The sequence below is a fragment of the Meriones unguiculatus genome, chromosome 6 (genome assembly GCF_030254825.1).
Source record: "Meriones unguiculatus strain TT.TT164.6M chromosome 6, Bangor_MerUng_6.1, whole genome shotgun sequence".
In the NCBI taxonomy this organism is placed as follows: domain Eukaryota; kingdom Metazoa; phylum Chordata; class Mammalia; order Rodentia; family Muridae; genus Meriones; species Meriones unguiculatus.
In genome coordinates this window covers 89075977-89094447 of record NC_083354.1, presented here as the reverse complement: position 1 = coordinate 89094447, position 18471 = coordinate 89075977, and the positions used below count along the sequence as shown (strand labels likewise).

The 18471-nt window shown below is 41.4% G+C and overlaps 1 protein-coding gene across 1 annotated transcript in view; it reads left to right on the top strand.

Moving 5' to 3' along the window:
• Window positions 1-18471, top strand: part of Itga2 (integrin subunit alpha 2) — a 107692-nt gene that overhangs the window by 72352 nt on the left and 16869 nt on the right. Inside the window, exons 15-23 of the mRNA XM_060385731.1 lie at window positions 421-557; window positions 3669-3808; window positions 6203-6354; window positions 9294-9404; window positions 10019-10101; window positions 10518-10659; window positions 12599-12691; window positions 13153-13229; window positions 13316-13399. Coding sequence (XP_060241714.1) covers window positions 421-557; window positions 3669-3808; window positions 6203-6354; window positions 9294-9404; window positions 10019-10101; window positions 10518-10659; window positions 12599-12691; window positions 13153-13229; window positions 13316-13399 — 1019 coding nt within the window. The remainder of the gene's footprint in view (window positions 1-420; window positions 558-3668; window positions 3809-6202; window positions 6355-9293; window positions 9405-10018; window positions 10102-10517; window positions 10660-12598; window positions 12692-13152; window positions 13230-13315; window positions 13400-18471) is intronic.

Genomic DNA, 18471 nt, shown 5'->3' with positions numbered 1-18471 from the left:
AACATAAACTCAACTAAGGTAAATTTGCAAAGATAATGGGTTTGAGATTGCTGAAGGATGATGAAGGATTTCTCACTAATAGGAAAATTTGTGCCAGTCCTGAGGAAAGCCAGGTAGGATAAGAATCAAGACCTGAACTGTTCTCAGCCCATTCTCCACCTACAGACATCTCACCATTTTGTGATGGTTTATGATTACACATTAAATGTAATTACACATTCTTTTCCCTTGATGAAAGAATCATTGTAAAAAAACAATACAGAGATCATATTAAAATGTGGTTAAAGAAAACAGTAGAATTTCCTGAACCAGACAACCTGAAAAGATGACCACACGGAGAATGTAAGGAGCAAAACGAAGGCTGTTGTTCTATGACTCCACTGTGTACTCTACAACTTCGTGTTAAATTTGCTCTTTCAGAAAATCCTTGGATCCGATGCAGCCTTCAGGAGCCGTCTTCAGTTCTTTGGAAGGTCCCTGGATGGCTATGGAGATTTAAATGGGGATTCCATCACTGACGTATCCATTGGTGCTTTGGGGCAAGTGGTTCAACTCTGGTGAGTCAACAAATGCAAGACTCAAACTAGCTAATTAAAATTACCTGCTTTATTGTGTAATATGGGTCATGCCCAGTGTGTTATATAAGACTGTAGATATGTGTCTATCGTGGTTTGCATAAAGGAAAGAACATTCATGGTTTTTCCTGAGAGTTGAATATATATATATATATATATTCTTTCTCTCTTAATATTAGTTATGTTTTTTATCCTTATATGAAAAGATTCAGTGTACAGGAAAAAAAAGCCCTTGAAATGGTATCCCACCTATTTCTGAATGTTACCTTCTTATAAGCAGCCTCGTTTCTCCAGTCAGGAAACCTCATGAGAACACACTCATAAGACACAAAGTGAAACACCGTGTGCTTAAAGGGCATATTTTAAAATCATTTAGTCATGAGCAAGAACCATTATTTTGGCTTAGCTGACCTCTTCACTGACCTGCATAGATGTAAAAGTTGAGGGAACAAGAAGGGATTCAAAGACAATGTGGCTCAAGAGTTTAAAAAAAACTAGGTGTAGAAAGGGCTTGGAAAGATAGGCCTGTTGGCCGAAGAGCCTGCTGTGAAAGAGTGAGTCCCCAGGAGCAGTCCCCAGAACCCACGTGAAAAGCCGGACATAGCCAAGCAAGGTAGCGCATGCCTTTAATCTCAGTACTTGGGAGGACAGCAGAGGTGGCTCTCGGTGAGTTTGAAGCCAGCCTGGTCTACATAGAGTGTTTCAGGTCAGCCATAGCTGAATGGTGAGACAATTTGAATGAATAAACAAATAAAAAGCCAGGCATAGAGGCATGTGCATGTAACCCCAGTGATGACAAGGCAGAGAAAATACCTGTGGCTCACTATTGAGCTAGCCTCGACTAATTATCAAGTTCCAGGGCAGTAGAGACCATGTCTCAAGCAACAGGGTACCTGAGGAATAACACCCAAGGTTGACCACAGGCATCCAGATGTACATGCACACACACGCACACACACACATACACACACACACACCACATACACACACCCGTAGATGTATTATCCAATGAGATACTGGTATTGAAAAGAAATTGATTATCCACTCAGGAATACTCATGTGTTCATTTTTTCTGTTGAAAATACATGCTTTACCTGTGGAGACATAGCAGGAACAGAAACACACCCACCAGCATTTTATGATTTCTGGGCCTGATGCTACCCTGTACACACCCGAACTGTGCTTTTCATGAGTGAAATGCACCTTTTGACAAGTCAAACTATCATGTGGAAACTCAAGGATATCTTCAAGACTGAGAAGCTAAAAAATACCTTTACTGAGTAAAGTCAGTTAAAATAATTGGAGACAGGCAAACTCAGAGTGTTTCAGAGTTGCGTGGCTTTGTCTGAAATACTGCACGAGAACACAGACCTGACAGAAAGCTGCTCTGTGTGAGCCTCCGGGTAGGTTTCCCATGCGGTGCCTCTACATTTATTAGACTCTGACATGCTGGTTTAGGCACCACTCACTGTTTTAAAAGGTGGGTCTAATTCTTCAGAAAAGTCAACACATGTGGCATCAAATGAATGTGCTGAGCCGAGCACACAAGCTAAGCTAATATTCTGTGGTCACGTTCCTACAAAGTGCTGACCCGCTCTCTCTGGATAACTCTGAGAATAATGTGTGGTAAATTTACCAAACATGCCAGTCGATGTCAACTGTATAAGAATGAATGCTCTCTTAAACAGTTGCCCTAAAATACACGTAAGCATTTTAGGTTCTAAACCTGTAGGCATGCTACATTTCTTATCAGACATGACGTGGTTGCTTATTAAGAGAAATCACAGATACATAGTCACTTTTGAAGTTGCCTTCCCAGCGATGCCTAAAAAGAAAAGAAACGTTTTTCTGGACTATCTGTGGGACTTTTCAAAATGGTGAAATCAGTGATCCGTGCTTGCTGCCTTATAAATAGCGGAAGGTCGCACAGGGCTCACGGAGGTGAAGTTCAAATACTAGCAATGGAGGAGCTCAGACTGTAGGTTCCACTTCCTCACTGACAAGTACCCAGGGAAATTTAAGCCTCCAAGTACCTGTGTCTCGGGTATTTTCATTCATAAAATGGAACTAGTGAGATGTTACCCGTGATAGCTCAGTAATCAATTGGTTTCCCATAGTAAGGGGAACAAGGACTATTACTAACAGGAACTCAATGACTGGCTCTTTGACCTCCCCACCTCCCAAGGGAGGAGCAGTACTGTTAGGCCACAGAGGAGGACTTTGCAGCCAGTCTTGAAAATACCTGACAAAAGGGAGTCATATGAAAGGGGAGGAGGTCCTCCCCTACTAGTGGACTTGGAAAGGGGCAGGGAGGAGATGAGGGAGGGAGGGTGGGATTGGGGAGGGAATGAGGGATACAGCTGGGATACAGAATTACAAAATGTAACTAATGAGAAAAATAAAATTATGGAAAAGAAAAATAAATAAATAAATAAATAAATAAATAAATAAATAAATAAATGGAACTAGTGTTTGTTTCACTTTCCACCAGGGTTGAAGGAGCAAATAATGCCTTGGCTATACAAAGAGCCACACCAGGGTCGAGAACTCTGGTACCCAGGGATGGACATTTCAGTCATATTCTGCCCTCACGCTAGTTGCCACCATCGTGGACAGGTGATGTCAGTCACGGAGGTGGCAAGGCATGAAACATGGTGATATTCATTAGCTCTGCCACCCCATCTTCCTACCTTCTCTCTCTCCTGCCATTTCAAGGAGTGAGATTAACACTGACCCCAGCTGGGAAGATATAAAAGATATAAAGGATATAAAATGACTTAACATTTCGTTTGCAAAGAGGTTTCAGGCTTCTATTCTGTATAGGTTCAAGTGTTATTAAGATAGGTGGATGGATAGATAGATAGATAGATAGATAGATAGATAGATGGATGGATGGATGGATTCTGTACGCTACACAGTTACCAACCATCCATTCACCCCTGCTGCCATCTTTTGCTTTCAAATAGAAAATACTGCTCTCAAGTTGTAGACAACAGAAAGAAAAATTCAACAATACTGGCCCCAGGCAGTTTATGTAAAGTTCATATGTGTGTTAAACAATAATGTGTGTTTGTTTCCATTTGTGTCTTTTAGGTCACAGAGCATTGCTGATGTGGCTATAGAAGCTTCATTCACTCCAGATAAGATCACTTTGCTCAACAAGGATGCTAAGATAATCCTCCAGCTCTGCTTCAGAGCCAATTTTAGACCTACTGGGCAAAACAATCAAGTGGGTGGGTAGACCTGACGATGGGTTGGCCATGATAGCTTTTGCTAGAGGTTTTGGTTTGCAGAGCAGAGGAAATAAGGATCTTTACTGCACATGCTTAAATTGCCATGAATTCAGTACCTAAGAGTAGTTCATTAGGCATGGGAGATCTGTCTGGAGCATCCTTGCTCGGGCCTAGATGGTGGCATTCTTCTATAGATTACTGGAATCACTGTGGTATTATGATGGGCTCTGCCTTTGAGTCTCTCTTACCCACAGATCCCTTCTGTAGATCCTCGACTGTGCAGAGTTCTAAATGAGTGTGTCTACACCATTGCCTATATATGTGTGATTAGTAAAAGCGCTGAGTATTATTCCTGTTCTCAAGGAGAAAGAAAAATAGAAAGGAATATGTAATTTGTAAACATTGCTTTACCATTTCTATAGTAGGAATCTGAGAGCATCCTCTCAGATGGGAGAAAGCAAAAGTGCCTACTGGTACTGAATTAAATTGCAAACAAATTAACTTAGAGGCTGAAAACAATCAGGTCAGTTGTTTGTCATGATTCATAGCAAGAAATACATGAGCATGGAGACAAGCCAAAGTGAGGTTCACAACTGGCACAGTTTCCAGGTTTTCCTACTTTTGGGTATTCAAACATTGACCTACCTTTGAATAGCATACCTCACAGGCATGGCCTAGAGCACACATCCACCTGAGTAGACACCATAGTTAAATAAAAAACCACCACTGAATGAACATTTTTTAGTCTGCTTAAAAGATTAAAATGGAAAATGTGTTCTCTGGCAGACATGGCTGGCTGCCCAGCTACCTTGGCCCAAAAGCATGAATTCATGCTTGTACATCTTCCACATTTTGAATGCTCTTCATATATTCTGTTGGCATGCACTTAAAAGTCTGTACTTTGAGAGAATTCTCTTTACACTGATTGGATGGTGAGGGCTTGGGGCCTTTCTTGCCATTTGGAACCTTTTCCTTTGACTCTATCCTACTGTGCTCAGGTGCATGCTGAAGAGCTGGTCATAATTTCTCACTTCATTGCTTGGCAATAACAGCACATAAGAAATAAATCCCATCTTTAAAACTGTGTAATCTATAAAACTATATATCTATTTCACCAAGCTACTTACAAGTGAGAGAGAGAGAGAGAGAGAGAGAGAGAGAGAGAGAGAGAGGTGTGTTCTAGCTTCATCCAGTTTACAGTGACCTGGGCCCACTATGTGTTTTGTATCATCTATTTTTAGTCGGGCCATTCAAGTGTTTCATGTTTTCGACATGTTTATTGGTCTCGTTAAGTCTCTGAGACTCAGAAATTCCACATTTCTTTAACAGATACACTAAAGATGATATAGATAGATTGTCTTAGGAAATATACTCAACTTTAAAATACTGAATAAATCTAATAAAACAATTGCCAGTAAGGCAGCTGCTGTAAACATCACGGAATAGTCTGAGTTTCTGAGTGGCCAGCGGGCTTCCTTAAAGACAGCTGGCCCGATTATTCAGACTTTAGTTGCTGTCATCCTTCTTTATCATACAGAAGTTTTCCATCTCCACTCTCCTGAGCTGATATTCATAATTTCTGCTTGCTTAAGAAACAGAGATTCAAAGGCAGTAGGACAGTGCTCAGAGTCAATTAGGACATAAACTGTGGAATTACTGCTCAGCCTAAGAATGTCTGACTCAAGTGTCGGTGCTGCCATGTTGCATGTCTTTGTCCACACAAGCACCCAGAATATGCCAGGCACAGGACACACTCTCTTAGACAATCACACTTGATTATACTAACAGCTAGTCCTTGTAGTGCATGGGGCGGGGGGGAGAAAGAACATGACCATTCTTTCAAAATTACTCAGATTTTATTTCTGACCTTATCCCAGCTGGGTGAACTCATGCCAATTATTCTGCCTTATGTAATCTAGTTTGTTATCTCAAAAATAGCATCATGGTTCCAAGTGTCCAGGCTTATTGTAGACTTGATAGCATACGAGGATGTGTTTGGGTGGAAGTGTTTCATATGACAGTCTTCCCTGTGTGTGGCCCGTGATATGGAGGATAAAGCTAATACACAGGAAAGGATCTGTTTGCCCAGGTTTATTCAATAGATTTCCCAAAAGTTGTTTTTTACTGCTACAAGCCACATTTCTCTGGCTCACTGTTTGTTTGTTTGTTTTTTCTTTTTCTTTTACTTTTTTTTTCTTTTAGTATTCACAATCACTTAGGCCAAATCCCAAGAAATTAAAAATGCCAGACCCTCCTCCTCTGTGCATAAACCACCAACATAAAGCCAGTTTCTTCATCTTCTTGATATCAGGGGCTTTTCCCAATAAGACACAACGAAACAGAATGTTCTTCTTCAGAGCTCACTTGACTCGTTTCTCCGTAATTTTATTACAGCCATCCTGTTTAACATGACGCTTGATGCTGATGGATATTCGTCCAGAGTAACCTCCAGAGGGATGTTTAGAGAAAACGGAGAACGGTTCCTGCAGAAGAGCACGGTTGTGAACAAAAACAAGAAGTGTTCTGAGTACCACATTAACATACAGGTGAGGGCTCAGGGTTTCTGCCCCTCTGCTCTCAAAAGACTACTGAGCACAGGAAGACGGAAACGGAAGGCGTACGTCAGAACACACTGGTCTTTCTCATGACTGCATTTCTTGTTCTAACTCTGTGAACAAGAAGCACATTTCTTCCCTGTTAATGCTTATGGTCACATTCCTATTTTAGAGGTGTTAGTGACGTGACATGTTATTAGGAGTTGCAACCGAAGGGGCTAAAATACCGGTAAAGAGACTAAGGACTCGGCCTAGAGGGATGGCTGAACAGGAAGGGCACCTGCGGTGGAAGCATGAGGGTCTGGGTTCAGCTCTCCAGCACCTAGGTTAAAGAGCCAAGTGTGGCTGTGTGTGTGCCTGAAACCACAGTGCTTTGAGCATCAGAGACACGGTCTCTGGGACTTCCTGGCTGCAGCCTAAATTCGGGATTACCTAGAGCTCTGCCTCAAGGAGAAAATGTAGAATATGATGACAGAGAAAACCTGATTTTCTCCTCTGGCCTCCACAGGTGTGCGCACATACAGCATACATATGCATGTCTGTAGGTGAGCATACACGCGTGTGCATACACACGTATACACACACATTTAATAAAGAAAATAGATTAATAAAAAAATACTTTTTTAAAAGATGAAAGAGTGTTTTCTTAAGTGACTAACAGGGCAAACTTACCACTGACAACCTTATTTTGACATCTTTTCCATCAGGTAAAAGTTGTATTCATCTTTTGAGATTTTTTTCTGTGCTGTCTCATGGCCCATTTTTTTTTTTTTTAATTCTTTATTAATTACACTTTATTCACTTTGTATCCCCCCTGTGGTTCCCTACCTCCAACCATCCAATCCCTCCCTTCCTCCACCCTCTGCACTCATGCCCCTCCCCAAGTCCACTGATAGGGGAGGACTTCTTTTCCTTCCTTCTGATCATAGTCAATTAGGTCTCATCAGGAGTGGCTGCACTGTCTTCTTCTGTGGCCTGGTAATGCTGCTCCCCCCTCAGGGGGAGGTAATTAAAGGGCAGGCCAATCAGTTCATGTCAGAGATAGTCCCTGTTCCTATTACAATGGAACCCACTTGGATACTGAACTGCCATGGGCTACATCTGTGAAGAGGTCTTAGGTTATCTCCATGCATGATCCCTGGTTGGAGTATCAGAAGAAGAAATGCAAATGGCTCAGAAACACTTTAAAAACTGAAAACTTTTTTTTTAATTACCAGAGAAATATAAATTAGAACTATTTTAAGATACCCTCCCAATGTACTCAGAAGAGTCACCAGGAATATCAATAAAAACAAATGCTGCCATGGATACAGCAAAACAGGAAGTTTCACACACTGATAATCAGGGCATATAGTATGTCACCACTTAAGAAAGTAGTTTGGACAGGAGCCTACCACAGAGGGCCTCTGAAAGACTCTACCTAGCAGTGTATCAAAGCAGATGCTGAGACTCATAACCAAACCTTGGGCAGAGTGCAGGGAATCATATAAAAGAAGGGGTGTTAGTATGACCTGGAGAGGATAGGAGCTCCATAAGGACCAAATATTTCGGGGCACAGGGGTCTTTTCAGAGACTGTTTATCCAGCAAAGGACCATGCATGGATATAACCTAGAACCCCTGTTCAGATGTAGCCCATGACAGCTCAGTATCCAAGTAGGTACCCTAGTATGGGGAACAGGAACTATCTCTGACATGAACTCAGTGGCTGGCTCTTTGACCTTTCCCCCCTCCACAAGGGGAGAGCAGCCTTGCTAGGCCACAGAGGAGGACATTGCAGCCAGTCCTGAAAAAACCCGATAAGCTAGGGTCAGATGGAAGGGGAGGAGGACCTCCCCTATCAGTGGACTGAGTGAGGGGCAGGGTGGAGGTGAGGAAGGGAGGATGGGATTGAGAGGGAATGAGGGAGGGGGCTACAGCTGGGATACAAAGTTAATAAACTATAACCAATATAAAAAATTAAAAAAATTTAAAAGTTGTATTCATTTTAAGCTACTGAAAAACGAAAAATCTCAATTTTGGTTTCTACCATTGCTTTCACACTAGGGCTGTGGTTCCCAACCTTCCTAATGCTTCGATCCTTTAATACAGTTCCTCATGTCGTGGGGACCCCCAGCCATGAAATATTCTGTTGCTACTTCAGAACTGCACCTTTGCTACTATTGTGAATCATAATGTATCCATCTGCTATGCAGGACAGCTGGTCTGTGAACCCCTAAAGGGGTCATGACCCACAGGCTGAGAACTGATGTACTAGGGGACTAACAGTAGATTGTGTAGTAAACACCGAGTGTTCTAACATCAGTCCAGAATTGCTGGAGCTCACACAGTTTGGGAAATTTTTAAGGTAGGAAAACTGCTTCTTGGGAGAAACTTTCCAGCCAGAAACTTAAGTTATATAGAACCCCCTCAGCAACTGTGTAAAAATACCTGATAGAAGAGGACACCTAGAGTGGAATCCTGACCTGTGTGTATACACACACACACACACACACACACACACATATATATATATATGAGAAGAAACGTTGCCCCATTCTTTCCTGACATTGTCTATTAGGGGATCAACCATGGAATTACAGATTTCCAAGGAATGAAGAGAGAAGATAGCAGGCAAGGCCACCCAAGGAATCTGTTGAAGATGAAAACTAGCCATGTCATCTAAACATTTATAATTACTTCTTTGTAAACAATGAGATTATTTATCATCCCAGTAAGAATTGCTGCTTCAGATTTTTGTTGTAACAGAGTCTTTAGGTTTCTGAATTTCGAGGCTAACAACAGAATTGGTACTGAAGAGAAAGTCTTCACCATTCAGAACAAGATGATTCCCTGAAATTGAAGCTCCTCTTAATTATAAACACATTTGTGGATTTTTGTTTTCAAGTTACCCTGACTAAGTAATCACTCAACTCCTCCTTCCTTCCTTTAGAAGCCCTCTGATGTTGTCAACCCTTTGGATCTCCGTGTGGACATCAGTTTGCAAAACCCTGGCACTAGCCCCGCGCTTGAAGCCTATTCCGACCCTGTCCACGTCTTCAGTGTGAGTGTGGCTTGCCCTTCTCAAACGCAGTTTGGCTAACAGCTTCAGGAGTTGCTGTGGGTTACAGGCGTTAAGGGTGCAGCCTGGATGCAGTGACACACCCAGTACGCTGGCATATCCATTCCACAAAGCAGAGCTTCCTCCTTCACGCCTCTGTCGCTGGCCCCAAACCTGGGGCCAAGCCACCATAGGTGTTCAACAAATGCTTCTTGCAGAAATACGTAAGGAGAAAGCCTGCCAGATTGCTTGTGCTCGCAACCCTCTTAAAAAATTCAGATGGCTGTGAAACTGCCTGTCTCTCTCCATCATATCTGCTTTAATTTACCTTGTAGCTTCCTACACAATCTACTGTTAGTCCCCTAGTACATCAGTTCTCAGCCTGTGGGTCATGACCCCTTTAGGGGTTCACAGTAGCTTCCCTACTTTAATTTACCTTGAATTTTGTATTTTTCAATATTTTTTATGATTATGCTCACCCTGTACAAGCTCTGAAAACTTTGTTTGGCTTCCCATAGTTTTGACCTTTGTGTAAATGGGATAAGGCTGTGTAAACTCTTTTACACTTTGTTCTTAACCAAGAGGATGATGGGTTTTCTTTTTTCCGTTTGTTGTAGGTCCCCTTCTATAAAGAGTGTGGCAGCGATGGGATCTGCATCTCTGACCTGATCCTGGACGTCCAGCAGCTGCCAGCCATTCAGTATGTTTGACTTTGCAGCTCTGTGTGAAATGCAGATATAAAAGGCACATTACACCCCCCCGTTCAACAGAAAAGTTTGGATTTTTTTTTCTAAAGAGGAAATACTCAGAACATAGTTAAGACATTTTTTTTTAAACTGAATTTCAACTTCTGCCATTCACCTAAGAGTAAAGCAATGAGAAATACAAAGCTGCTGGATTTGTGGAGGTCTCTTCCCTGCCATGCCATTAGAGGCTACAAAGAATGTGATCCAGCAGCTTTTGCTTACTTGCCAGCATCATTTTCCTGTGAAGAGAGTCTTGCATTATTAAGTAATCTTCAAGTAAATGCAAAGAATATCTTGAATCAACGAAAATTCTGAATAGTGGGGTAGTTCTAACTTCAACGGCTTTATCTTTCTTTCCTTGCTTTAACAGAAATCAACCTTTTATTGTCAGCAACCAAAACAAAAGGTTAACGTTTGCAGTCACACTGAAAAACACAGGGGAGAGTGCATACAACACTGCAGTCGAGGCTGAGTTCTCCGAGAACTTGTTTTTTGCTTCTTTCTCCATGCCGGTATGTGAGAACAACCCCCCAACCCCCCAACACACACACACACACACACACACACACACACACACATACACACACCCCTACACTCCCTTATACATCATCTCTGCTACCCCCAGACCCCCTCATTCCCCAAACCCCCTCAACCTTCCCCTCCATCCTCCCTGACAATCACCATCTCTGATTCCATGTCCTCCAAATTGTCTGAAAAAATCAGTTGATCTGGAGCATGGTTTGTCCTACCCTGTGGCTTCCAGTTAGTTAAGCCTCCTGAGAACACAGCCTGGCTCCAAATCCAGGGCGGCTCTGCTTCCAGTGAGGGTCACTTTTTCCTTTACCCCAGGCCTTGGCGGTGGCAGCTCATAACCTTTGCAGCCATCTGTGTGAGGAGGCCGCCTGTCCTTGTGCTAGACAGATGGAGTGCACTTGCTCAGGGGCATTCCGACTCCCACCGCGTCATTCTCAGGTTTGCAGACACTGCTGCTGCTGCCGCTGCCAGGAAGACACATTCCTGCAAAGCTACTCTATCCAGCTGACCTCATCACCGAGCCAGCCCTAATTCCTATGCTCCAAGGCATGAAGAGACAGAAAAAAAAAAAAAGTAGAAAAAGCTATTTTCCAAGTAGACTGCTTGATTAAAGAATATAAAAAATAGTTTCTTCCTATTGCCAGTAAAGGTGAACATTATAGACTTAGAATTCCAAACTTCTACTGACCTCCTGTTTAAATGGCCTGTGCCACATGGAACCTTGTACGTTAAAGACAAAATGAACTGAGGAAAATTGGCAGAGTCTGTTAGATACTTAAAAGACAAATGCTGCTGGGAAATGGTGGCACACACCTTTAATCCCAGCACCCAGGGTCAGAGCCAGGTGGATCTCTGAGTTACAACACAGCCTGGTCTACAAAGTGAGTTCCAGGACAGCCAGGGCTACATAAAGAAACCCTGTCTCAAATGAATGAATGAATGAATGAAGCAAACATGCTTTTTTCTTCTTTTGAAAATATACATTTCAAATTTTTTTCCTTTTTTCCTTTTAATTTTTATTAATTATACTTCATTCATTTTGTATCCCCCCATAAACCCTTCCTTCTTCCCCTCCCAGTCCCATCCTCCCTCCCCCTTCTCCACGCATGTCCCTCCCCAAGTCCACTAATAGGAGAGGTCTTCCTCTCCTTCCTTCTGATCCTAGTCTATCAGGTCTCATTAGGAGTGGCTGCATTGTCTTCCTCTGTGGCCTGGTAAGGCTGCTTCCCACTCAGGGGGAGGTGATCAAAGAGCAGGCCAATCAGTTCCTGTCAGAGACAGTCCCTGTTCCCATTACGATGGAACCCACTTGGACTCTGAACTGCCATGGGCTACATCTGTGCAGGGGTTCTAGGTTATCTCCATCAGTGTTCCTTGGCTGGAGTATCAGTCTCAGAAAAGACCCCTGTGCCCAGATTTTTTGGTTCTGTTGCTCTCCTTGTGGAGTTCCTGTCCTTACTATTTCCCACTTCTTTCATAAGATGCCCTGCACTCTGCCCAAAGGTTGGCCATAAGTCTTAGCATCTGCTTTGATACCCTACAGGGTAGAGGCTTTCAGAGGCCCTCTGAGGCAGTCTCTTGTCCTGGTCCCTGTTTTCTAAAGAGAATATATTACTAAAGATAATACTTCTGAATATTATAGTTAAAATATTTGTGCTTCTGGAATACAAAAGTTGATTTCCATAGTGCATAATTCACCAATCCTTTGGCTTCTTGAGTATATCTTTAGCCTTGACAGTAAAAACAGCTAACCATTTGGATACTACAAGATATTCAATCTTATTCAAGTCTTTGAGAGCAAAATATATATACATAAATAGAAACCATTATCATGGCTAAGGTTTCCTCATGAAACTTTCAGTGTGGGTACACACACACACACACACACTTCATTGTTGTTTCTTTGGTCCTGTTCAGGTCGATGGAACAGAAGTAACGTGCCAGGTTGGTTCATCGCAGAAATCTGTTTCCTGTGATGTGGGATACCCAGCCTTAAAGAGTGAACAGCAGGTAAGTCAAAGGCACTCCTCACAGCACTGTCTTTCCCAGGCATCATCCTTTAACAGACATCACAAAATAGCTGCCCACACACGGAAACGGGTTACCCCACCGAGGCTACTTCCTTTAAGTTGTTAGCACAAGTGGAGTTTCCTCCATGTACCTTGCAATATGGAATGTTCTTTTGTGTGACCAGGTTGACCAACACTGGTCAAAGTGCTGTAAGTAAATTTCAGATCAGCACAAAGCTTGACAGTTCTAACAAATGTAGCCAGAGAGGGTATGTACCCAACAGACATTAAGCTCAGGTTCTCCGGTAAGCCAGCTAAAGCAAGGTGGACAGACTTGGTCTACAGACTTAAAATTTTAAGACATAAAATTCAGAATTACACGAGAATGGGTTCACCTTGCAAGGGAACATTATTTCCTGGTACAGACCATCGCTGACTGTTGGATTTTAATATCGTGTGTAGGTGACTTTCACCATTAACTTCGACTTTAATCTTCAAAACCTCCAGAACCAGGCATCCATCAATTTCCAAGCCTTCAGGTAAGATGCAATGAAATCATAAACCGATGGTCAGTAGCTTTTTATGAGATTTCTCTTTAAGTAAATGTCTAATATTTGTTTTAAAGTGAGAGCCAAGAAACAAACAAAGCAGACAATTCAGTCAGTCTCAAGATCCCTCTCCTGTACGATGCTGAACTTCACTTAACCAGGTAAGTAGAGCCTGCTCCACGGATGGGTGGCGTCTAAGTCCTGACAGCATTGCACCCTGGCACATAAATCACGTAGCTCACTACTGTCTCCCACCTGTTGAGTTTTAGCCCATGGGCCAGCTAGATTAGAAATATCCAGAAAAATCAATGCCTGGGAACACTTGGACCTTTTAGGTTTATTGACTCAGAACAGCACTGAGATGGCAGAGGAAAAATGTGTTAGTCACAGTCATAGATTAACTCTCCTGAAAGGGGTGAGGTGCCTGTGATCTATTAAAAAAAAAAAAATCGGGCTGGAGAGATGGCTCAGAGGAAGAACACTGGCTGTTCTTCCAAAGGTCCTAAGTTCAATTCCCAGCAACCACATCGTGGCTCACAACCATCTATAGTGAGATCTTGTGCCCTCTTCTGGTGTGCAGGTACACATACAGACAGAATGCTGTATAAATAAAAAATAGATAGGTAGATAGATAACTATTTTTTAAAAATCTATCTTAAGACAATGAAGTATGCCCTGGGGGCCTTGAGGGCTGCCAACACTTCTCACTGCTCCTTCATATTATACATATTGGATGCCAAGCAATATGCCTGTTCTTGGACAAGGAAGTCCCCAGCATCCTGTCCTGGACATCAAAGGGGAACAACAAACATAAAATGGAGTCACAGGCTGAATACACTGATATGGAAACTAGACTAAGTCTAGCTCCTTAATGGAAAACCCCAGAAATGACTGGTGATGGTTTTCTTCCAACCAGGAGGAAATGAGGGATTTTCCAAAGGAGATCATCCATGAAGGAAGACTTTATTCCTTTTTCTTGCCTCCCAAATACAGGTCACCCAGAGGACAGTGGTTAAAATGTTACTAGCAGACAACAATTAGCTTGAATTCTTCCAAGGAGCAGGTGTCTTGGGAAATGGATCACATACAGATCCTACAGGTGGCTACAGGCAGATTCTACCTCTCACTCTCAGAACTGAGGCCAATTCCCTGTGTAAAGGCCCCTGAAAACACCATGGAACATACAGCTCATGCAATAAATCACAAAACAAAAATGAAAATCTTCCTGTTTGAAGCTTGAGACACATGAGCAAAGATAAAAAAAGAATGTGTCTGTATCCAGTGAGTCAGAAAGCCAAGTAAAAACAAAACCTAGCCTATGTATCAGGTTCTGAGAAGTATATCGGTAGCTACAATTTACAAAACTATCTCTTCAATAAAACAGTAATTAATGACAAAGCTACCATAATGTGTATTGCCACATCATTTGAGCTTTTTCCTTCCAATGTATGCCATTCTGTATTCTTAAACATATTTGGTGAAAGTCAATGCTTTTACAAGCATGTTAACATGGAATAAATTGAGGATTGAAATAGGACTTTACTCCTACTGACATCTTATCTACGTATTTTTGTGAGTGTAAGCTTTGTTCTAACACATTCTAGTATTAGAGTCTATAGTATGTACTTAAAATGTTAAGCTATATAGTCAAAAATTTTATTGAGGAGAATTTTAAAGTAATGATTTATGATCCTACACCCAGACAGTTTCCCACAAACTTTTTTTTAAAGCATTACCTCTATGTATTTTGAAGATACACATATTACAATAAAACACAAAAGGAAAAGTGAGGTTAGCATTCTCTACCATCTTGGTAACAATCTACACAAATTAACAAGACTGTTTTAAAATATCTTCTGCACAAGCAGTTCATTTATCTACAAGGTTGTTTACATATACACAAACGTTTTACTTACTCACAGTGAATGCTAACACGTCCTTTTCTATCATTAAGTGGTTTTCATCTCAGGATATAGATATCTAGTTTACTCTATTTCTGGATGAATCATTATTCATGTAAGCACTCTAGTATTAACTGATATTTGGTTGTTTCACATTTTTGTTAGTGTAACCACCAAAATCAATACAGCAAAAAAAAAAAAAATCTTTACTATTTTGTAAACATTTGAGGAAAGTGCTACCTAATCATGATGTCCCTGAGCAATACTGTAATACTGTATAAATGTACAGCTATATTCTATGTATATAATAATGTAGGATTATTTTAACAGGTATTTAGATCACTGCTAGTGCAACCCTAAAGCAATCTAGGGAAAACTTATGCAAAATGTGGAAAAGTGTCAGATCTCCTTAAAATACAAAAAGCAGACCATATCAATCAATTCAGGAGCTGGCTCTGTTTAGGGGCTTACATAAACATCTGGAAAGCAAAGAGGATAACTCATGCACACATAGCTGGGTTTTCTGTTTTAAATCCTCATCAGTTTCCCCATTTTCCATACAAGGCTAGCACATCACTGTTCCCTCTCATGCACATAAAGCCTTGACAAATACCACTTATTCTCAACTCTCCGTGTGATAGATTTTCCTTTTGAACATTTTGAAGAACTTTCTTAAAAGAAGAAGAAAGATGAGGGCAGACAGAGAGAGATAGATAGAGGGAGGCAAAAAAAAAAAAGAGATAGATTTGATTTCCAAAGTGGTTCTTCAAGTTTACATTCCCACCAGCAATGGAGGAGGGCTCCCCTTTCTCCACAACCTCTCCAGCATGTGTTGTAAATTGAGTTTTGGATCTTAGCCATTCTGATGGGTGTAAGGTAAAATCACAGGGTCATTTTGATTTGCATCTCCCTGATGGCTAAGGACGTTGAGCATTTCTTTAAGTGTTTTTCTGCCATTCTACAATCCTCTACAGAGAGTTCTCTGTTTAGCTCCGTACCCCATTTTTTAATTGGATTGCTTGATTTGTTGCTTTTTAACTTCTTGAGTTCTTTATATATACTGGATACTAGCTCTTTGTCAGACATAGGATTGGTGAAGATCCTTTCCCAGTCTGTAGGCTGTCGTTTTGTTTTGATGACAATGTCTTTTGATTTACAGAAGCTTTTCAGTTTCATGAGGTCCCACTTATTGATTGTTAATCTTAGAGCCTGTGCTGTTGGTGTTCTGTTCAGGAAGTAGTCTCTTGTGCCGATGAGTTCTAGGGTCTTCCCCACTATTTCTTCTCTGGCGCTTTCTCAGACAATTAGGAATAGTGATTCCTCAAGATCCAGCTATACCACTCCTAGGCATATATCCAAAAGATGCTCAAGTACACAATAAGGACATATGCTCAATCATGTTTGTAGCAGCTTTATTCATAATAGCCAGAAGCTGGAAACAACCCAGATGTCCCTCAGTTGAGGAATTAATGAAGAAATTGTACTTTTACACAATGGAATACTACTCAACAATTAAAAAAACGAGGAAATCATAAAATTTGCAGGCAAATGGTGGAACCTAGAAACAATCATCCTGAGTGATGTATCCCAAAAGCAGTAAGACACACATGGTATATACTCACTTATACAGACCTACAAGATAGGATAAACATACTAAAATCTATACACCTAAAGAAGATAAACAAGGAAGAGGTCCCAGGGTAAGATGATCAATCCTCACTTAGAAAGACAAACAGGATGGGCATTGGATATAGGAAAAAAGAAGTAACAGGACAGGAGCCTACTGTAGAGGGCCTCTGAAAGACTCTACCTGGCAGTGTATCAAAGCAGATATTAAGATTCATAACCAAACCTTTGGCAGAATGTAGGGAATCATATGAAAGAAGGGGGAATTAGTAAGACCTGGAATGGACAGGAGCTTCACAAGGACCAAATATATCAAGGCACAGGGGTCTTTTATGAAACTGTTTCTCCAGCCAAGGACCATGTATGGATATAACCTAGAACCCCTGCCCAGATATAGCCCATGGTAGCTCAGTACCCAAATGGCTACCCTAGTAAGGGGAACAGGGACTATTTCTGACATGAACTCAATGGCTGGCTCTTCGACACTCCCCTCCCAAGGGAGGAGCATCCTTGCCAGGCCACAGAAGAGGACATTGCAGCTAGTTCTGAAGAGACCTGATAAGCTAGGGTCAAGATGGAAGAGGAGGAGGTCCTCCCCTATCAGTGGACTTGGAAAGGGGTAGGGAGGAGATGAGGGAGGGATGGTGGGATTGGGAGGGAAGGAGGGAGGGGTCTACGGCTAGGATACAAAGTAAATAACCTGTGATTAATATAAAAAATTATTATAAAAAGAGACAGAGACAGAAGTGCCCAGAAGATAGAAAGCATTTTTGTCTCAGAAAATGTTTAGTCTGTTCTTTTAGGAAACGAACTGAACATCCTATAATTTAGATAAAGTGTCTCCTAGGAACATACAGAGGGGAATGCATGAAGCTTTTCAGAATCCTGCTTCCAGCTATCAGCATCTCAGCACTCCCCACAGTGCAACAGTCCATGGGGAATCCTGTGGCCTGGGCATCACTATGTTTGCAGATATGAATCAGGAATCCTACATTGTGTGGTCAAGATCTCATAATAACATCTTTGGATTTTAGGAGTAGTTCGCAGTGATAGAAACAAATGTGCTCAACCTTCAACTCACTGCCAACTGTTAGAGTTGGTCAAAACTACAGAAGATTAATAAAGTAAATCCACGTCCTGTTTGAAAGGCATTTAGTCATGTAGGAGCTAGTAGCGGGCACCCGTCATTGTGCCACAGCCACAGCAAGTGAAAATTCTTGGCTTAGCAATTCACGCCAACCATCACAGCTGGAGCGTGTCTACCTTTTGAACACACTTGCCAATGTAACAGCAGTCTGGAGAATAACGCAACCGTCAGTTTTAAAATAATACTTTTATACCTAAATTAGAAACTTGACAACTGGTAGACACACAGACTTTCCTTAGAGAGACAGTGAAGGGGTAGAACTCAAAAGAAAGTTGTTTTAAGTTATTTTCGTGGTTTTTTTCAACTTTTATATTATGATTTATTTTATTTAGTGTTTAGTACTTTTAACTTTCAGTATTAACTTTCGTGTTATGGTAATAATTTGCTGCTGAAAATAAACAGTATCGGACTAATATCTTTATTATTAGCCTTATAATTATTGTGGCGGTATTTTCTAACCCGCTAACACAATCAAATAAAAACACAGACCCCTGTTAGATTTTATAATTGCCTTATTTACCTTGAGCTGCGCAGATGCTGTACCTAGGCTATCTCATAT